The 23,125-nt window shown below is 36.1% G+C and overlaps 1 protein-coding gene across 11 annotated transcripts in view; it reads left to right on the top strand.

Annotated features, from left to right (window-relative positions):
* MYO9A (myosin IXA) overlaps positions 1-23,125 on the top strand; it is a 268,245-nt gene that overhangs the window by 32,211 nt on the left and 212,909 nt on the right. For 9 of the 11 annotated variants that reach the window (XM_027123505.1, XM_027123506.1, XM_027123502.1 and 6 more), the window contains exons 2-3: positions 14,581-15,494; positions 21,117-21,211. In XM_027123505.1, coding sequence (XP_026979306.1) covers positions 14,655-15,494; positions 21,117-21,211 — 935 coding nt within the window. In that variant the 5' untranslated portion in view covers positions 14,581-14,654. The remainder of the gene's footprint in view (positions 1-14,580; positions 15,495-21,116; positions 21,212-23,125) is intronic. The other 2 variants (XM_027123508.1, XM_027123501.1) reach the window with 1 other exon arrangement.

The following is a 23,125-nucleotide window of genomic DNA, read 5'->3' as shown; positions in this document are numbered from 1 at the left end:
AAGAATGAAATTAGAACATTCCCTTACACCATATACAAAAATGAACTCAAAATGGGTTGAAGACCTGAATGTAAGACCTGAAACCATAAAACTCCTAAAAAAGAACATAAGCAGAACACTCTTTGACATGAATCATAGCAATATTGTTTTGGATTTGTCACCTAAGGCAAAAGAAACAAAAGCAAAAACAAACAAATGGGACCTAATTAAACTTAAAAGCTTTTGCATAGCAAAGGAAATCATTGATAAAATGAAAAGACAACCTACTGAATGGGACAAAATGTTCGCAGATGATATGACTGATAAGGGGTTAATAACCAAAATATATAAACAGCTCATATAACTCAATATCAAAAAAATACAACTCGATTAAAAAATGGGCAGAAGACCTGAATAGACATTTTTCCAAAGAAGATGTACAGATGTCCAAGAGGCAAATGAAAAAATGCTCAACATTGCTAATCATTAGAGAAATGCAAATCAAAACCACAATGAGGTATGTGTAACTGATTCACTTTACTGTACAGCAGAAACTAACAACATTGTAAAGCAACTATAGTCCAAAAAAAATTAATTTAAAAATTAAAGAAAAGACAATGAAGTGCCACCTCCTACCTGTGAAAATAACTATCATCAAAAAGTCTATAGGACTTCCCTGGTGGCGCAGTGGTTATGAATCCACCTGCCAATGCAGGGGCACAGGTTCGAGCCCTGGTCTGGGAAGATCCCACATGCCGTGGCGCAACTAAGCCCGTGCACCACAACTACTGAGCCTGTGTGCCACAACTACTGAAGCCTGCATGCTTAGAGCCTGTGCTCCACAACAAGAGAATCCACTGCGATGAGAAGCCCACACACCACAAGGAAGAGTAGTCCCCACTCACCGCAACTAGAGAAAGCCTGCACACAGCAATGAAGACCCAACGCAGCCAAAAAAATAATAAAGTCTGTAAATGTTAGCAAGGATGTGGAGTAAAGGGAACCCTAGTAGTGCACTGTGGTGGGATTGTAAATTGGTGCAGCCACTATGGAAAACAGTATGGAGGATTCTCAAAAAACTAAAAAAAAACTGCCTTATGATCTAGCAGTTTCACCCCTGGGTATATATACAAAGAAAATGAAAACACTAATTTGAAAAGGTACATACATCCCAATGTTCATAGCAGTATTATTTACAATAGCCAAGTTGTGGAAGCAACCTAAGTGTCTATCAACAGATGAATGGCTAAAGAAGATGTGGTTTATATATATGATGGAATGTTACTCAGTCATGAAAGAGAATGAAATACTGGCATTAGCAACAATGTGAATGGACCTAGAGGGTATTATGCTTAGTGAAATAAGTCAGACAGAGAAAGACAGTACTTTATATTATCACTTATATGTGGGATCTAAAAAATAAAACAAACCGATGTATATAACAGAAACAGACTCACAGATATAGAGAACTACTAGCGGTTACCATGGTGGATGGGAGGAAGATAGAGGTATGGGATTAAGAGATATAAACCACTGTGTATAAAATAAATAAACAATGGGACTTCCCTGGTGGTCCAGTGGTTAAGAATCTGCACTTCCAATGCAGGGGCACGGGTTCGATCCCTGGCCAGGGGGAGCTAAGATCCCGCATGCTGTGTGGTATGGCAAAATAAATAAATAAAATAAACAAGCGACAAGGATATATTGTATAGCACAGGGACATATAGCTCTTATTATATAATTTAACTATAAAAATGTTGAATCACTATGTGATTATATGCCTGAAACTAATATAATATTTTAAATCAACTATACTTCAATAAAAAAATAAATCTTCAGAATAATATTTAGATGCTAATTTTCCACTTCCTCAAGGTATTTAGAGATTATGGTAAGTGTAATTTTGAGACATTATTAACTTAGCAGTAGTAACTGCAATATCAGACTGATATTTATTACATGGAATACCATTTTAACTTCAAATAACCAATCTCATTATTTATGCTAAAGTTTTTCCTCTTTTTTTAAAAAAAATTTATTTATTTTTGGCTGTGTTGGGTCTTCATTGCTGCGCGTGGGCTTTCTCTAGTTGCAGCGAGTGGGGTCTACTCTTCATTGCGGTGCGTGGGCTTCTCATTCTGGTGGCTTCTCTTGTTGTGGAGCATGGGCTCTAGGCACATAGGCTTCGGTAGTTGTGGCACGTGGGCTTAGTAGTTGTGGCTTGCCAGCTCTAGAGCGCAGGCTCAGTAGTTGTGGCGCATGGGCTCAGTTGCTCCGCGGTATCTGGGATCTTCCTGGACCAGGGCTTGAACCCATGTCCCCTGCGTTGGCAGGCGGATTCTTAACCACTGTGCCACCAGGGAAGTCCCTTTCCTCTTTTTTTATTGAGATGTAGCATATAGCAAGTGCACAAGTATTCAGTGATCACAGTTTAAAAATTCTAGGTATATACCTGCTTATGTACCATCTAAATCAAGATACAGAATGTTTATAAAACTCCATAAGGCTTCCTTTCGTGCCCTGCCTCCAAAACTCCTTCTCCCCTAAAGAGAATCATGCTTCTGAAGTTTATAACCATAGATTTATTTTGTCTGTTTGTGAACTTCATATAAATTGGATAATTTAGTATGTATCTTTTTGTATCTGTTTTTTTTTCACTCAGCAAAAAAGTATTTGGGGACCTTTGCAAGAAAAAATCATTACAAAACACATAGTTTGCGTAGTTTACAAATATTTGCATATCTAAATAAGTTACATGTATGTTTATATACATAAGTACCTAATTTTTTTCTTTTTTTTTTTTTTGCGGTACGTGGGCCTCTCACTGCTGTGGCCTCTCCCGTTGCGGAGCACAGGCTCCAGACGCTCAGGCTCAGTGGCCATGGCTCACGGACCCAGCTGCTCCGCGGCATGTGGGATCTTCCCGGACCGGGGCAAGAATCCGTGTCCCCTGCATCAGCAGGCGGACTCTCAACCACTGTGCCACCAGGGAAAACCCATACGTACCTAATTTCATGGCACTTTGCTTTATTGTGCTTCACAGATACTGAATTTTTTACAAGTTGAAGTGGCCACTGCATTAAAGCAAGTTTATTGGCACCATTTTTCCAACAGCATGTGCTCACTTTGTGTTTCTGAGTCACATTTTGGTAATTCTCTCAATATTTCAAACTTTCATTATTACTGTATTTGTTATGGTGCTCTGTGATCAGTGACCTTTGATGTCACTATTGTAATTGTTTTGGGGCGCCACAACCACGCCCACACAAGACAATGAACTAATCGGCATATGTTGTATGTGTTCTGGCTGCTTCACCGATTGGACGTTCCCCCCGTCTCTTTTCCTCTCCTCAGGCCTTCCGATTCCCTGAGATATAAAAATATTGAAATTACGCCAATTAATAACCCTACAGTAGCTTCTAAGCGTTCAAGTGAAAGGCAGGGTCGCACGTCTCTCACTTTAAATCAAGAGCTAGAAATGACTAAGCTAAGCGAGGAAGGCATGTCGAAAAGCTGAGATAGGCTGAAAGCTAAGCCTCTTGTGCCAGTTAGCCAAGTTGCGATTGCAAAAGAAAAGTTCTTGAAGGAAATTAAAAGTGCTACTCCAGTAAACAACATAAATAAGAAAGCAAAATAGCATTATTGCTGATATGGAGAAAGTTTTAGGGGTATGGATAGAAGATCAAACCAGTTACAATTCCTTTAAAACAAAGGCCAATCCAGAGCAAGGCCCTAACTCTCTTCAATTCTGTGAAGGCTAAGAGAGGTGAGGAAGCAGCAGAAGAAAAGTTTGAAGCTAGCAGAGGTTGGTTCATGAGGTTTAAGAAAAGAAGCTGTCTCCATAACATAAAAGTGCAAAGCAAAGCAGCAAGTGCTCATGTAGAATTTGCACCAAGTTATCCAGAAAATCTAGCTAAGGTAATTAATGAAGGTCGCTATGCTAAACAACAGATTTTCAATGTAGGTGAAATAGCCTTCTATTGGAGGAAGATGCCATCTAGAACTTTCATAGCTAGAGAGGAGAAGTCAATGCCTGTTTTCAAAGGACAGGCTGACTGTTGTTAAGGATTAATGCAGCTGGTGACTTGAAGTTGAAGCCCAGTGCTTATTTACCATTCCAGAAATTCTGGGGCCTTTGAGAATTATGGTAAATCTACTCTGCCTGTTCTCTAAAATGGAACAACAAAGGCTGGATGCTGTCACACCTGTTTATAACATGGGTTACTGAATATTTTAAGTCCACTGTTGAGACCTGCTCAGAAAAAAAGATTCTTTTCAAAATATTACTGCTCACTGACAGTGCACCTGGTCATCTAAGGGCTCTGATAGGGATGTATGAGATTAATGTTGTTTTCATGCCCCCTACACAACGTCCATTCTGCAGATCAAGGTGTAATTGTGACTTTCAAGTCTTATTATTTAAGAAAAACATTTCATAAGGCTCTAGCTGTCATAGTGATTTCCTCTGATGGTTCTGGGAAAAGTCATTTGAAAACCTTCTGGAAATGATTCAGCATTCTAGATGCTATTGAGACCATTTGTGATTCATGAGAAGATGTCAACACAGAAGTTTGGAAGAATCAGATTCCAACCCTCATGGATGACTTTGAGAGGTTCAGCACTTCAACAGAGGAAGTAATTGCAGATGTGGTAGAAATAGCAAGAGAATTAGAATTAGAAGTGGAATCTGAAGATGTGACTGAATTGCTGCAATTTCATGGTGAAGCTTGATTGGCTGAGGAGTTGTTTCTTATGGATGAACAAAAAGAAAGTGGTTTCTTGAGGTGGAATCTACTCCTGGTGAAGATACTGTGAAGATTATTGAAATGATAACAGAGGATTCAGAACATTACATAAACTTAGTTGATAGAGCAGTGGCAGGATTTGAGAGGATTGACTCCAATTTTGAAAGAAGTTCTGTGGGTAAAATGCTGTCAAACAGCATTGCATGCTACAGAGAAATCGTTCATGAAAGGAAGTCAATCGATGCAGCAGACCTCATTGTTGTCTTATTTTAAGAAGTTGCCATAGTCACCCCAACCTTCAGAAACTACCACTGTGATCTATCAGCAGCCATCAGCATTGAGGGAAGACCCTCCACCAGCAAAAAGATTACAACTTGCTGAAAGCTTCAGTGATGGTTAGCACTTTTTTTTAGCAATAAAGTAGTTTTTAATTGAGGTCTGTACATTTTTTAGACATAATGCTGTTGCACACTTAATAGACTATAGTATAGAGTAAACATAACTTTTATAGCAACGGGAAACCAAAAAAATCTTTGTGACTTGCTTTATTGTGATATTCACTTTATTGTGGTGGTCTGGAACCGAAAACTGCAATATCTCCAAGGTGTGTCCGTATGTGATTATACATTAGTATGGTAATAAATATATTTATTTGTAGAACATTTCAGTTGTAAGTACTAAAAAATGAAGAAACATGAATATTAGCTCTTGAGTACCACTTTCCCGGAGTCATTTTTCTAAAATAAGTTCAAAATGTTTAATAGTTCTCTCACCATGAAATTTATAGCAGTACACAAATCAGTAATGTTTTCTCAAATGGACCCTACCTTGATAGTAGAATGTTCTTCTTTCAAAATGTACTGGTGAGGCTCTTGCTTTGAGTGAAGCTGTAACAAAGCTGGATTTTTATTTTTCAGATATACGTTTGCCTGATTCTGTCCTTCCAGTCCTCTTGTCACTGAGTGATAATATATGATCCTGCTTGCTAACGTTCATAAATAGATCCCTATGATAAAGCAAGTATAAAGAGAAAGGACACTTCTTTTTTATTCTTGAAAAATAACTTTGATAAAAAAGTAAAAGCAACAATGCATATTTTTTGAAAATTAAGTTTTATTAGCACAAAGACAGAACACTGCATTAAAAATCTTTAGTTATTTCTTTTTATCTTTTTTTTTGCTGAACTTCTGATTTAAAGAAAACTGTATTCCGAACTCTGTTTCCTTCACCATAGTTTTCCTCTATAATTAGTCTCTTCTAACTCAGTCCAGTGGATGTCATAAGCTAGCCTATTCTGAACCACACCCTACTGACCACAGCAACTGTCTCACCACATTGTTTTTCTCTGTTAGCATGTACTTTTGAAATAACTACTTTGGGATAGGGCATAAAAAGAATATTAAATAATTTTCTTTATGAAAAATATAGCAATATCTGATGCTATATAAGTGCCAGTAATTCCTAATATGCATAGTTTTATTTTATTTTTAAAATTAGTCATTTATCCCCATATCATTATTGAGTAATCCATTTTTCTCTGCTGATTTGAAATATTTATTATCAATTTTATAGATTTTTTTTTTTTTTGCTCTTTAAGCCTTAATTTTCTATTTTGAAAGGTAATAGTTTGTTTCCTGTCTCAGAGAATTGCTGTTCAACTCAAATGAAGTAATGCATGTCAGACTTAATTTTGGTGAACACTATAAAAGGAAAATTTGACGATTTCCCCAAAGCCTAATATTGTGGTTCATTTTATATATATGTATACTTTTATATACAATTTTGTAGTTTATGTTTTTTTAATTTGACGTTATATTGTACATCCCTTGCCATATTTCTGCATGGTTGGCATTGCAAGTATCCTTCACTATCTAAATCTGTTTAATTCTTCAGTTTTGATAGTGGATTTGGATGTCCAGGGGGGTACTGCCTTATTTGAATTTATTTGGTTATGCAAGTGGATAGCAAATAGCATGATAGTGAAGGAAGTATCCAGAAGTGTATTCAAATATATTTGGTTCCTGAGTTTAGATTGTGAGATTTTGGATATGAGGAATTGTATAACAAGGGATGCCTATATTATCAAAGGATATTATACTAAACCTGTTGTAGTGGGTTCTTTTGTTGACAGAGAACAGAAAAACCCCACTCAGAGTGGCTCAGGGAATAAAAAGGAATTGATTGGCACACTTAACAAGAGGTTCAGTGGTTGAGTTTATCTGAGGCACAGCTGGATTCAGTGGCTTAGTGTTGATAAGGTTTTGCTGTGTGTTGAGTTAGTTCATTTCTTTTACTGCAGAGAGGCTTCTATGCATTCAGAGAAGACGACTGCCAATAGCTCTAGATTTACATTTTTCTAGATTAGCAGCCCTAGTAGCGAAAAAAAAATGCTTCTTTCCTAATAGTTACAGCATATTTCCAAAAGGGAATCTCAGTAAGCAGCCACTGTCACTAGGGGGAATGGAATAAACTGATTGGCTGGGCCTGGGTCACAACTAAGTGGGGGGTGAGGGTCACAACTAAGTGGGGGGTGAGGTCAGTCCATTCAAACTGTGTCATATGACAAGGGAGGAGGAGTAGTTCTTCAAAGGAAAACACATTACTTTCACCAGAAGAAGGTATAGATTACTTACGGGACAGACTAAACCAATAGATGTCCGTATACCTATGCTATAGTGTGTCGTACGATGACTCATTTTTTCCATCACCCTTTCTTTAGTTGAAATACTACAAGATGTTTTTTCTTTCAGCACCAAATTTGGCTTTTAGTTGGTATTGATATACTATAGGTTAAAATTGGGCTGGGACTTCTCTGGTGGCGCAGTGGTTAAGACTCCACGCTCCCAATGCAGGGAGCCTGGGTTCGATCCCTGGTCGGGGAACTAGATCCCACATGCATGCCGCAACTAAGGAGCCTGCAAGCTGCAACTAAGGAGCACGCCTGCTGCAACCAAGACCCAGCACAACCAAATAAATAAAATTAAAAAATAAATATTAAACAAAATTGGGCTCCTATAGCCTATCTAGTGATAAATATCAGCTAACATGTACTTTTTTTTTTTAAGTCTTTATATTGAATTTGTTACAATATTGCTTCTGTTTTACGTTTTGGTATTTTGGCCACGAGGCATGTGGGATCTTAGTTCCCCAACCAGGGATCAAACCCCCACCCCCTGCTTTGGAAGGTGAAGTCTTAACCACTGGAGCGCCAGGGAAGTCCCTAACATGCACTCTTGTCACATCTTACCTGAAAAGCTGTTCCTCAACCCATCCTTTTTTTTTTGTTTTTTTAATTCTTTCAGAAAAAGTGTTTTTTCTTTCTGTGAGAGTTACCTGTCTGCCTTTGACCTAAATCTTATTTTGTCTTGCTTACCAAAGAACCTTGGCTCATCAGACCTTCATTTTTTTAAGTTCTCAGTTCCTTTTTCTCTGCTTGATTCTATTTATAACCATAAAGGTGTGCTGCCGAGCCCCCTAATAAACATTTCACTCATACTTCTTCTCCTTTGATATGAGCAACACCTGCTAGTCTACTTGCCAATCTGTCACTTCCTGTTTAACTTCTTACAGTCCTTTTCTATTTTCTACTTTTCAGGGTCACCAGTGATATCCTGAGACCTTTGTCTCAGGTGTAAACCTAGTCTTACAGTATGTAAGGGCTATAAAGGGCCTTAGAGATATTTAACTCAACTTTCTTTTTCCATTTTGCTTGAAGTTATTTTGATTATACCAACTTTCTTTTGGCTAGAATTTACATGGTATATCTTCTTTTTTATTTTTTTTTAACTTTCAGGTTCTGTATCCTCATATTATACATGTGTGTCTATTGAAAACAGCACAGAGGTGGATTTTAAAAATCTGCTCTGGCAATCTTTGTCTTTTAACTGGAGCATTCACACTTAATACAGGTACTTATATATTTAGTATGCTTTCCATTTGCTCCATCTGTTCTAAATGCCCCCCTTGCCCTCCTTTATATTGATTATTTTTTATCATGCCGTATTTTCATTCTACTAGTTGTGAAGTTATACTTTTTCCCTATTTTTTTTAGTGGTTATCCTAGAATAGGGGTTGGCAAATGTTTTCTTTTAAGGGCCTCATAATAGACATTTTTGGCTTTGTGGACTATATGGTCTCTGTCATAACTGCTCAGTTCTGCCACTGTAGTGCAAAAGCATCCATAGGTAATAGGAAACAGTATAAATTATAGAGGACTAGATGTTATCATCCAGATAGATGAGCACTGGGTTGAGACCAGAAACTGGGAGAATATTTTTATCTTTAAAGTGAGGTAGTGGAAGAGGAACTGTAAGATTGATTCAGAAAAAGAATCAACCTATCAGGAAGATTACAAGAAAAAGAATTGTCATGTGAGGGCAGTTTTAAGAATGAGAAGATGGCCACATTAGTCAAACGCTACAGTGTGGTGTGTTAAGATGAGGCTTGAGAAAAGACCTTTGGATTTGGCAACGTTATGGTAATTGGTGACGTTTTTAAAGAACATTGGCAGTAGCTTGCTATGTGGAAAGGGTGGTAAGGGAGTGGAAAGTGGATATATAGACCACTGATTCCCAAATGCTGTTCTCTGGACCAGCAACAAAACAATTGCCTAGTTGTCCCAACCTCAGAACCATTATTGGGCCTAGAAATGTATATTTTTAAAATTTCCCTAGATGATTCTGATAAACACTCACGGATTGCTGTCAAGATGTATTTAAGAGTGATTTTTTTTTTAATTAAAAAAATTTTCTTTGGCCATGCTGCGCAGCTTGCGGGATCTTAGTTCCCCAATCAGGGATCGAACTGGGGCCCCCTGCAGTGGGAACTCAGAGTCCTAACCACTGGACTGCCAGGGAATTCCCTGCGAGTGATATTTTGAGGCAACCCCTTCTTTCTAAACACAAAGCAAAGACTGATAAAGTAACAAAAAGAGAAAACTGAATTGACATAAATGGGGCTCAAAAAGGTAAGCATTTCTATTTTGGAAAGAGAATAGAACACAAAGCAGTGACTGGGGCTTATGTCTGGGAGCTTGCAGGGAAAGCATCTGAGGTTTTGGCCTCTGAGATAATGTGGAAGTGTCATTGGAATTGGGCTCACTGTTGGTAACCATGGGCCAGGGTAGGTAGGGCTCCTCTATTGAAAAAGGTATTTCTGAGTTTAGCTCTGGGGCTGCCTTTTTTTTTTGGCCATGCCGTGCAGCATGCAAGATCTTAATTCCCCGACCAGGTATCGAACCTGTGTCTCCTGCATTGAGAGCACGGATTCTTAACCACTGGACTGCCAGAGAAATCCCCTGGGGCTGCCATATTATTCACCTTTATAGATCAGACTACAGTTATGCAGTGCATCTCCTGAAATAGTACACAGCACAGCCTGCATGACTGTAAGGAATAGCTTTGCTGCTTTCTATTGCCAGAAGCCACAGTTTATACGAGGCTTTATACCTACGGATTCAGGGGAACACAAACATAGCTTTACAGCTAGAAACCTCCTAGCTTAGAGCATATTCTTACTGTTACTGCAGGACAGATCTCCTGATTTGAATAGGCCAACTGTAAGAAAAATATTTATGAGATAACTGGGGAAATCACACACTGACCAGTCGTATTAAAAAATATTAATTTTTAAAGGTGTGATTAATGGTATTGTGGCTTTGTTTAAAAAAAGTAGTAAATAGTGGGTTCTTAGTAAATGCTGGTATGAAAACCAAAAGTCTTCCATCAAAAAGTTCACCTCTAAAGCTAAGTTCTCAAACAAATTAAGTCATCTAATGCTGAGAAACATAAGAAATAAAATCAACAATCAGAAGAGCAGTTCACGCTGATGACATTAAAATATGAGTCTGAAAAATATCAGATTATATATTATTTAGGATTTTCAAGGAGGTAAGTAAGTGAGTAGTATCTCTAAAAACTATATGACATACAGAGTGGAGTAAGTCAGAAAGAGAAAAACAAATACCATATGCTAACACATATATATGGAATCTAAGGAAAAAAAAAAAGTCATGAAGAACCTAGGGGTAAGACAGGAATAAGGACATAGACCTGCTAGAGCATGGACTTGAGGATATGGGGAGGGGGAAGGGTAAGCTGTGACAAAGTGAGAGAGAGGCATGGACATATATACACTACCAAACGTAGAATAGATAGCTAGTGGGAAGCAGCCACATAGCACAGGGAGATCAGCTCGGTGCTTTGTGATCACCTAGAGGGGTGGGATAGGGAGGGTGGGAGGGAGGGAGACACAAGAGGGAAGAGATGTGGGAACATATGTATATGTATAACTGATTCACTTTGTTGTAAAGCAGAAACTAACACACCATTGTAAAGCAATTATACGCCAATAAAGATGTTAAGAAAAACCCAACATTGTATGAAAATGACAGAAACCTTAGAAGTGAAAACAGTGTGATTAAAGATAACACATGGTGTTCATGAATGGGAAGTCAGCAGGATGTCAGTCTTTTCCAGTATTAATCTGTAAAATCATTGCAATGTCCATCAAAACGCCAAAAGGTTTTTTATTGTAGTTGATATGCTGATCTTAAAATTTTTATAGAACATAACCGAAGTAACATTAAAGAGGAACAAATTGAGGTGGTATGCCCTCCAGATATCAAAACTTATAATAGAGCAGTAATAGGTAAGACAGGCTTATTGATGGATAAATAGACTAGTGGAAAACAATACAGAGCCCAGAACAGATTGATACTTATCTGGAATTTGCCACATGACAGAGGTGGCATTATAAGTCAGTGGGGAAAGATGAGACTCTTCATTGTGATGCTGGTTCATTTGCTAATCTGAATTGACTTGAAAATAATTACAAGCCCTATCTCACAGCATACATGAAAATAAGTTCTGTATGTGTTAAAAGACCTACGTAAGAAAAGCAAAATTTAGGCCTTTTAGAAGAAAAGATAATAACTTTATATCCTTAGGATAAAGGAGGATTTTAAAAAACGATACCGGGAGATAATAGTATGTAGGTTTTAGAGCCAGACTGCCTGCTTCAAATCTCAACTTTATTACATTTGGTCAAGTTCTATAAAATTTCTGTGTTTTCTCATTTGTAAAATGAGGATGATGATGATAAAAACAACCCTGAGGGAGGAATTGTGAGGATTAAATAATCCATGTGCAATGCTTAGAAAAATGACTAGTACAGATAAGCACATAAGAGTTAACTGCAATTGTTGTTAATGTTGCTTCTTAAAAAAGAAATAACCTGTAAAATATTGATAAATTTATTAAAAATAAAACTTCTCTACAACAAAAGGCAACATGAACAAAATAGAAAGATAAGCTACAGAATGGTAGGAGATATTTGTCACTCATTCAGCTGAAATTGATTAATATCCAGGATATATGAAAAATCATTCAAATTAATAAGGAAAAGACAAGTCAAAAGGGGAAAATGAATAAACAATCATAGCCCCAATGGCAAATGATAGGATAAGTGTTGCCCCTCCTTACTAGTCACGAAGGAAATACAAATTGAAGTAATGAAATACCTTTTTATATTTCTTATATTGGCACAAACTCAAGTCTGACAATACTGACTTTTGGTAAGGAGTCAGAGAAACATGAGCTCTTCCTACACCGGCTGTGAAATAGTCAGTTGGTACAACTGCTTTGGAGAGCATTTTGTTAATATCTAGTAAAGTTGAAGGTTTTGCTTAAAACCCAGCAATTTCACTCTTAGGTCTACAGTCCAGAGAAATTCTAGCAAAGGTACATGAAGAGACATGTATGAGAATTGCAGCATTGCTTTAATAGTGTAATACTGGAAACATTTTAAGCGTTCAATGGAAGGATTTAGTGTAGTAGATTGATAAATTGTGGTTTAATTAATAGTAGATAGATAAATTGTAGTATAAGCATACAATGGGAGTTTTTGAAAAATAGACTTTATTTTTTAGGACAGTGTTAGGTTTACAGCAAAATTGAGTGGAAAGTAGAGAGATTTCCCGTACATCCCCTGCCTGCCCCCACATATGCATAGCCTCACCCATTATCAGCATCTCCCACTAGAGTGGTACATTTGTTCCAATTAATGAGCCAACATACCATGTCATATTGCTTGGCAATTAATGAACGTTACATGTATCAGCATTTATAAATAGGAAAGACAATGTTAAGTTACAGTGAGATGCAGACTATTTGGTATAGCAATTTTTTTAAAGCTTAAAAATTGGAAACAATACTATCTATAATTTATGGGGACCCACATATGTAGTAAAAATATAAAAGCATGTATGGGAATAATACCAACCTCAGGATAATGGTTACCTCTGCAGAGCAAAGGAAGGAGCGTTAATTATCTCTCTAATATTTTGTTTGTTTATAAAATAATCTGGAGTGATTACATCAGTTTTCAAACGGTGAATTTGGGTAATAGATTTATGACTGGTTTTTATATGTTCTATAGTATTCTCTGCTTTTGAAAGATCATCTAGGAAAAAGGTAAACAGAGTATCTTCATTAGAGAGGACTTTGACAAAAGTAGTGTAGTAGTCTGAGAGAAGCAACTGAAGGTATTTTTCTTTTTTAAAAAAATAACAGCATCTATATGTTAAAGGATGCAATAAGTGAAAAAGGAAAGATGGATAGCATATGGGAGCTGTTTTTTTTTTTTTCGGTACGCAGGCCTCTCACTGTTGGGGCCCCTCCCGCTGTGGAGCACAGGCTCCGGACGTGCAGGCTCAGCGACCATGGCTCACGGGCCCAGCCGCTCCGCGGCATGTGGGATCATCCCAGACCGGGGCACGAACCCGTGTCCCCTGCATCGGCAGGCGGACTCTCAACCACTGTGCCACCAGGGAAGCCCTGGGAGCTGTTTTTTGATGGGGCAAGATACTGATGGAGATGCTAAGAAATGGGAAGGATCTGGAACATTTTCTCTGTAGACAGAAATGGAAGAACAGAGATGAGATAAAAATAGGAATACATTTTGAGTTGGAGAAGTCATTTAAAAGAAATCACTGTTTTCTCAGTTAGGTATAAAAGTTGAAATCATTCTTTCAGAGGTGTGATATATGTGGGGTTTGAGAAAATTGGAGGGTATGCAGAATACTTGTAAGAAGTGAAATAAAGTTAGATAAAAAGGCAGCACTGAAGGAAAAGGGAAGGTTGAATAAAATTTGTAATGGTGCCTAGTTGTATAATTTTGTCAGCTTTGTTCAGCAAGCCAGGGGCAGGATCAATTTTGTTGCTCCCTTTACATCTTCACCTTAAGGGAGGCAGAGTCCAGAAGTCCTTGAAAATATGTCTGTTCTATAGCAGGTTTCTCTCATTGTTTTCTTGGTTATAACTTCATCTAGTTTAATTTCTGTTTATCTGATCTCATCTTCTTACTGTTTTTAATTTCACAATTTTTGCTCTATTGATGCACTCTTTCTCGGTTTTGCTTTAACCTTAAGAGCTTTTGGGTGTGGGGTGATAAAATTTGTGTGACTGTTCTGTCCATCTTAAGCCAGTCTTCAGTGAGGCTCTTTTCATATATAAGGAAAGAACTTGATTCTATTCCCAGGTACCTTAGAAACATTCAAGATAGTAGAGGACAAATTAATTTTTATTTTTACTCTTTGGGTTTGGAATTATTAATATAACAAAAGACTGAAAAAATTTTGGCTGTTTTGGGAAGTGTACAGATTTGGACAATAGTATGAAATATTATGTGATCTCAACGAGACTGTCTTCAAGAACGGTTCTTATACTAAGAGAAGAGTTAGGATTTTTTGTCCTAAAAGGTGTAATCAACTTGATTGTTAAGCCTCCTTTTTTTGAGCTTCAGAAAGCAGTGACTGTGTAATGTGACTCCTTAATGTTTCACATCTTTTATGTTGCAGCAGTTCTTTTGCCACGAAAATGATTTGTGCAGTCTTGAACACATACTATCCATGCTGATGGGACAGGATCCAATATGAATATAAATGATGGAGGAAGACGACGCTTTGAGGATAATGAACATACATTACGTATATATCCTGGGACAATTTCAGAAGGGACAATCTACTGTCCAATTCCTGCCAGAAAAAACTCCACAGCTGCTGAGGTGATTGACTCTCTTATAAACAGACTTCATCTTGACAAAACAAAATGTTACGTTCTAGCAGAGGTAAAAGAATTTGGTGGAGAAGAATGGATACTCAATCCAACAGACTGTCCAGTTCAGCGAATGATGTTGTGGCCCCGAATGGCTCTGGAAAATCGCCTGAGTGGAGAGGACTACCGTTTTCTTCTGAGAGAAAAAAACCTTGATGGATCAATCCATTATGGTAGTCTTCAGTCATGGCTACGGGTAACAGAAGAACGTCGCAGGATGATGGAACGGGGTTTTCTTCCACAGCCTCAACAAAAAGACTTTGATGATTTATGTAGCTTACCTGATTTGAATGAGAAAACTCTCTTAGAAAACCTACGAAATCGCTTTAAGCATGAAAAAATTTACACCTATGTTGGCAGTATTCTAATAGCTATTAACCCATTCAAGTTTCTTCCTATTTATAACCCCAAATATGTCAAAATGTATGATAACCACCAGTTGGGAAAACTTGAGCCTCACATTTATGCTGTGGCTGATGTAGCTTATCATGCCATGCTTCAGCGCAAAAGGAATCAGTGCATCGTGATTTCAGGAGAGAGTGGTTCTGGGAAGACTCAAAGCACAAACTTTCTTATTCATCACCTTACTGCCCTCAGTCAGAAAGGATTTGCCAGTGGAGTGGAACAAATTATTCTTGGAGCTGGACCAGTACTTGAGGTAAGTGTGTAGAAATACTTTTCTTACTCTTAAATATATCTTTAAAAAAATTAAAATTTGTTAGATGTGAGAAAATGAAATGAAACTAAATAGAAGTATAGACATCATTTTTAGTTACCAAGGAAAACTGGAAGATAGGAAACCAAAAAAAGGCAGTGTGGAAGATTGAAAGGTGTGACAGTGGCAATATTTTTTTCGAAGGATGTCTTTGGGCCATTTCAAAGGATGCAAAGGAAAGTTGATTGGAGTCAGATATATCCCCCTGTAAAGGGAGATAGCAGGGGCAGGACTCCTGTCTGTATTGGATTGTGGAAATAGGTAGTTGGGGAATATAGTCTTGTCAATACATTTTTATCTTTGCAGCCTTAAAATCTGTGCCTAGGATTGAAATTCTAAGGGTTCATTTTTGAAAATGCAGAGAATATGGGAAAAATTTTTTAGTTCTGTGTTTTAGAAGTAATACCATCTACCAAGGGTAGAAAGGAAAGAGAATACACTATTTTTGTTTTAGAGCTGAAAGGAAAGGTAATATTACTTGTTTTTTGAAAGAGATTTTTGTGAGGTATAATTGCACATATTTAAAGTGTACAATTGGATAAATTTGACATATGTATTGATATATACCCATGAAACCACCACCACAGTCAAGATACTGAACATATCCATTATCCCTAAAGTGTTCTCATATACCTTTGTAATGCCTCTTTCTCACCTTTTCTAGCCCACTCATCTATAAGAAACCACTTACGTGCTTTCTGTCACTGTAGGTTAGTCTGTGCATTCTATAATTTTATATAAATGGAATCATGTAGTATGTACTGTTTTATGTTTGACTTCTCTTACTTGGTTTAATTATTTTGTGTGTGTGTCAATAATTGATTCCTTTTGCTAAGACAGTATTCCATTGTATGGATATACCACACTTTGTTTATTCATTCATCTTTTGATGGACATATACGTTGTTTCCGGTTTTTGGCTATAACACATAAAGTATTCAAGTTTTTGTGTGGACATACGCTGTCTTTTCTTTTGGGTAAATAGCTAGGAGTGAAATGACTGGGTCATATGATAGGTATCTGTTTAACTTTTTAAGAAACTGCCAAACTTATGTATAAATTTTACATACTATTTTATATTCCCACCAAACAGTATATACAGTTTCAGTTATTCCATATCTCTGCTAACCCTTGATATAGTCATTCTTTCTAATTTTAGCCATTCAAATAGGTATACAGTGGTATCTCATGATTTTAATTTGCATTCTATAATAACTAATGATGTGAGCACCTTTTCATGTGTTTACTTGCGACCTATATATGTTCCTTGGTGAAGTGTCTGTCAAAATCTATTGCCCAACTTGTTATTGTTGTGTTTTGAGAGTTCTTTGTGTATGCTGGGTGCAGATCCTTTATCAGACATGTTTTGAAAATATATATACATTTTTCCCAGGTTTAACCCTCTCCTTTTTAAAATTTAAATTTTTAAATTTTTTTACTGAAGTATAGTTGATTTACAATGTTGTGTTAGTTTCGGATGTACAGCAAAGTGATTCAGTTGTACATATACATACATATTCTTTTTCACATTCTTTTCCATGTGGTTTATTACAGGATATTAAATATAGTTTCCTGTACTATATTTCCTGTACTATATTGTTTATCTATTTTATATATAGTATATAGTTTGTATCTGCTAATCCCAAAGTCCTAATTTATCCCTCTTCCACTCCCTTTCCCCTTTGGTAACCATAAATTTGTTTTCTATGTCTATGAGTCTGTTTCTTAGCAGTCAGAAACTTCCAAAAAAAAAAAAAATTGCCCAGGACCAGATGACTTCACTGATGAATTCTACTAAACATTTAAAGAAGAATTAACACAAATCCTTCAAAAATTCTTCCAAGAAATAGAACAGGAGGGAGGAACACTTTCTAATTTTATAAGGCCCAAAATATTTCACTGATACCAAAATTAAACAAAGACACCACAACAAAAGAAAATTACAGACTGATATACCTTGAAACACAAACATTCTTAAAGAAATACTGGCAAACTTAATTCAGCAAAATATAAAAAGAAGTATACACCATGATAAAGTAGGATTTATATTAAGGAATGAAAGTTTGGTTAAACAATACAAAAATAAATGTATTATACAATATTAATAGACTAAAGGACAAAAGCCACACCATCATCAGAATAGATACAGAAAAAGCATTTGACAAAAACAACACCCTTTCATGATTAAAAAAACAAAACAAATAAACAAAACCACACTCTCAACAAACTAGGAATAGGAAGGAACTTTCTCAATCTGATTAAAAACACCTATTAAAAATTATAAGTTAACAACATACTTAATGGTGAAAGACTGAAAGCTTTCTCCCTTTGATCAGAAAGAAGACACAGATGTCTGCTCTCACCATTTCTTTTTTTTTTTAAATATTTATTTTATTTGGGTGCACTGGGTCTTAGTTGCCGCTCGCAGGCTCCTTAGTTGTGGCTCGCCGACTCCTTAGTTGTAGCTCTCTGACTCTTTGGTTGTGGCATGTGGGCTACTTAGTTGTGGCATGTGGACTTCTTAGTTGTGGCACGTGGACTCCTTAGTTGCGGCAGGAGGGCTCCTTAATACTCCTTAGTTGCAGCTCGCCAGTTCCTTAGTTGTGGCATGTGAACTCTTAGTTGCGACATACATGTGGGATCTAGTTCCCTGACCAGGGATCGAACCTGGGCACCCTTTGTTGGTAGCATGGAGTCTTAACCACTGCATCACCATTTTTTTTTTCCTTTTTTTCTCTTTCTCGCTTTCTGTTTTGGTACTGAAATATAGTTGATTTCTAATGTTGTGTTAGTTTCTCGTGTACAACGGAGTGATTCACTTATACATATATATACATATTCTTTTTCATATTCTTTCCCATCATAGGTTATTACAAGATATGTATATAGTTAGTTCCCTGTGCTATACAATAGGTCCTTGTTGTTTATTTATTTTATATGTAGTAGTGTGTATCTGCTAATCTCAGATTCCAAATTTATCCCTCTCCCACCCCCTTTCCTCTTTGGTAACCACAAATTTGTTCTCCCTGCCTGTGAGTCTGTTTCTGTTTTGTAAGTAAGTTTATTTGTGTCATATTTTAGATTCTACATATAAGTGGTATCACATGATATTGCTATCTTTCTCTTTCTGACTTCACTTAGTATGATAATCTCTAGGTCCATCCATGTTGTTGCAGATGGCATTATTTCATTCTTTTTTATGGCCGAGTAGTATTCCATTGTGTATATATACCACATCTTTATCCATTCTTCTGTCCATGGACATTTAGGTTGTTTCCATGTCTTGGCTATTTTAAGTGGTGCCACTATGAATATAAGGGTGCATGTATCTTTTCGAATTATTTTCTCCAGACATATGCCCAGGAGTGGGATTGGGGATCACGTGGCAACTCTGTTTTTTAGGTTTTTTTTTAACAAACACACCTGTGGGAAAAGGTTGTTCTCAGTGAGTGATCTTCAAGTCAGGTCACAGAAAGATAGCCCTTTGAATGAGGTTTTCTAGGAAAATGCCAAATAGGTCAAATTGTGAGTTATCTGTGGGACAAGGCTTTAACTCTAACCCTAGTCTGATCTTTCCAGTGGCTTCTAGGCTAGACTGCTTTTTCTAAAAAAACCCTGTAATCGTAGGGTGTCAGTTTTCTCTTCAGTGTGGAGCTAGGGAGAGGGAATTGGTAATCAGGTAAGTTAAAATGACACCAATACCTGCTTTTCTTAGCGAGATCCAGCTGTTTTCCTTGATTAAATGTTCTTCTACAAAGGATTATTCCAAGCCCTTGTTAATTTCTAGAATAATCAAAAAGTTGATGTTACTTTTGACAAATAACAATTTTTGTTAGTCTTATTTGTTTTATGAAGGGGAGAGGAATTTCAGAGATCTTTACCATTTTCTCTGATCTCATTCTCAGTAATCTTTTCAAGAGGTCTAAGTAATAAAATATATTTTATATAGTTACTCATGTGGTTACTATTTCTGCTGTTCTCTATTCCTTACGTTGATCCATATTTGAACATGATAGCATTTTCCTTCTGCATGAAGGACTTCCTTAGTTCTTTTAGTGTGGGTTCACTTAATGATGAATATTTTCAGATTTGTATATCTGAAATTGTCTTTTATTTGCCTTTATTTTTTAATGATTTACTTTAAAAAGTAGATATTAAACTTAAAAGAAATAACTTTACAGTAAAATTCTATGAATTGTAAACATATTAATTTGTGTAACCATTTATGGGTGTAGGTACAGAGTGGTTCCACTACCCCATGAAACTCCCTCATGCTATTCCTTATCTTCATACCCTCTGCCCTCCCATACTCCCATAACTTGTGGGAACTACTTGTTTATTCTTCATTGCTGGTTGTTGTTTTTTTATTTTCAAAGTGTCATATAAATGGAATCATACAGTATGTAGTGTTTGGAGACTGGCTTTTATTCAGCATTATGTCTTGAAGATTTCATTTAAGTTGTTGAATATGTGAGTTCAACAGTGGGTTCTTTTAAATTTAAATTTTATTGAGATATAACATGAAATAAAATATAGCCATTTAAAATGTATGGTTTAGTGAATTTTGATAAATGCATATACCCTGTAACCACCATCATACAATCAAGCATAGAATATTTTCATTACCCCTTGTGTCCCTTTGTAGACATTTCCCACCCCCATCCCCATTCCCAGACAGCTTCTAATCTGCTTCTTGTTACTCTTGTTTTGACTTTTCTAGAATTTCATATTACAATATGTACTCTTGTGTATCGTTTCTTTCACTTAGCATAATGTTTAATATTTGTCAGCATTGATGTCTGTACCAGTAGTTCCTTCTTTATTGCTAGGTAATATTTCATTGCATGGTGTATACTTTTGGTTATAACTTAGGAAACATATATTTTTCATTCTTTCTAAAATAGTACTGTCATTTTGTTTTAAGTAGCTATAATAAAGCGTAGTACATTATGTAATGAAACTTTATTTCCTTTATACTGTTCTAGAATTTTAATTCTTTTGATGTAATTATTCTTTTCCTAGCCCATTGCTATTTCAGTTAAGCAAGTTTTAAAAAATACGTATGTATAAATATATCAAGAATATTTGCTGGCTCTGGAATGTGAAAGTGAAATCTGATTTGTAATGAGCAATACATTTTTTTTTTTTTTTTTTTTTTGCGGGGCCTCTCACTGCTGTGGCCTCTCCCGTTGCGGAGCACAGGCTCCAGATGCGCAGGCTCAGTGGCCATGGCTCACGGGCCCAGCCGCTCCGCGGCATGTGGGATCCTCCCGGACCGGGGCACAAACCCGCATCCCCTGCATTGGCAGGTGGACTCTCAACCACTGTGCCACCAGGGAAGCCCAGCAATAAATTTTTAAAATTAAGATTTATTTTACTGAATAGCATAAAATGCTGTCTACTTGGTTTCATTTCAAATGTTAGTTGCTTTCTTTTACTTTACCTGAACTATGAAAGTGAATTGCTTTTCTACTATCTCTTTAACATTATTTTATCTTTGAGCTGATCTAAGCAGGATTTTCCATTTTTAAAAAATAAAATTAATGAGAACTCTTTATTTTGACAGGCCTTTGGAAATGCAAAGACAGCTCATAATAACAATTCAAGTCGTTTTGGCAAGTTTATTCAAGTAAATTACCAAGAAACAGGCACTGTACTTGGGTAAGTAGCAGTAGCAGGCTTTGGAGCGTGTTTATATTTTTGCCATTGCCCCTTCATAAACCATAGGTTGTTCATTTGCTTTTTAATGAGAATAGTGACATTAGTGTTTATATTAAATTTTTTTCTTCTCAATTATTTCTTTCTTTTGGAAAAGTTCAAACCTGAGAAAAGTTCTAAGAATAGTGTAACCCCCATATACCCTTAACTTAGATTTATAAATTTTTAACAATTATATGCATTTGCTTTATCTTTCTATATTATTTCTACATTCATTTTTAAAATATTGTTTTTGAGTAAGTTGGGCAGGTAACTTGACCCCCTAATTACTGTATTTCCTAAAGCAACCACAATGACATTTTCCTACTTAATACTATTTTTTTTTAAATATCTTTATTGGAGTATAATTGCTTTACAATGTTGTGTTAGTTTCTGCTGTACAACAAACTGAATCAGCTATATGTATACATATATCCCCATATCCCCTCCCTCTTGAGCCCTAATACTATTTTATACTTAAGATATTTAATTTTGTCATAATAATAATTCTTATTATACAGTCTGTGATCAGAGTCCTTTGGTTGTGCCAGCAATATTCTTTATAACTTTTAAAAAATTAATAGACTATTTTTAGAACAGTTTTAGGTTTATGACAAAAATGAATAGAAAGTACAGAGAGTTCCCATATACCTCTTCACCCTGTCCCCCAGTTTCCCCTCTTAATAATATCTTGCATTAGTGTGTTCCATTTGTGTTGTACCTTGAATGGGCTTTGACAGATGTATAAAGGTATGTATTCACCCTGACAATATTATATGGAATAGTTTCACTGCCCTAAAAATCCCTGTGCTCCACCTGTTCATCCCTTCCCACCCACTAACCTTTGGCAACCACTGACCTTTTCACTCTTAATAGGTTTGCATTTTCCAGAATGTCACATGGTTGGAATTATATAGTATATAGCCTTTACAGATTGGATTCTTTGCTCCTTAGCAATAGGTATTGAAGGATCTTTCATGTCTTTCATGGCTTGGTTTTATTGGACTAATAAATTTTTGGGTAATTGACATCTTTATGCTTTTTAGAAGTGTTTTTAGTTTCTTTATGTTTCTTGCTGAGTTTATTCCTAAGTATCTTATTTTTAATGTTGTTATTAAAGTGTGATTTTTCTCTTGCATTATATCTTCTAAAATTGCACATTATTTGTATATGTGAAGGCTACTGATTTTTATACTAATTTTATATCTTGTTATCTTACTGAATTATTTTATTGTTTATATTAGTTTTACTGTTGTTTCTCTTAACATTTCTAGGTGTATTATCATATCTGCATAAATAAATACTTTAAATTTTTTTCCTGTTCCTTATATCTCTGATTATTTTCTATCTTGTCTGATTACATACTCCTATACTGTGATAATATTGTTTTAGACATTTGTGTGAATGCCTTTAATTTTCTTCACTAAGTAAAATACTGGCTTTAGGACATTTTATTGTGTTAATGAATTAAACATTGATTTTAATTTTCTTTGAGTGTTTTTGTCAGTAATGGCTATTGTATTTTATCAAAGGCCTTTTTGGCATCTATGGAAATTAGCTTGATCTTCATTTTGGGATTTATTAATTTTATAGTTATTTTGTATTCCTGGGGAAAAAATATCTGACTTGGTCAATACAAAGACACAAACACCCACAGACGTATACACACAGACATATTTATACACATACATATGTAAACTGGTTGTTGTGTTCTGCTTGCTAGTTTTTATTTATGATTTTTGTATCCATATTAATAAGTGCTATGTACTCACCCTCTATGTGAGTTCTTCCGTACGTCCTTTTTCCTTCTTGGATTGAATCTTATGTGTCTCTCTTGGTACATCCATAATATTCTGGTCATTGCTGTAAAATAAACCC

Source organism: Aethalodelphis obliquidens, unplaced genomic scaffold (genome assembly GCF_003676395.1).
Source record: "Aethalodelphis obliquidens isolate GAN/ISIS:26980383/991018 unplaced genomic scaffold, ASM367639v1 scaffold26, whole genome shotgun sequence".
NCBI lineage: Eukaryota > Metazoa > Chordata > Mammalia > Artiodactyla > Delphinidae > Aethalodelphis > Aethalodelphis obliquidens.
The sequence above is the reverse complement of the archived record's forward strand: the minus strand, read 5'-3'. Positions and strand labels throughout refer to the sequence as shown.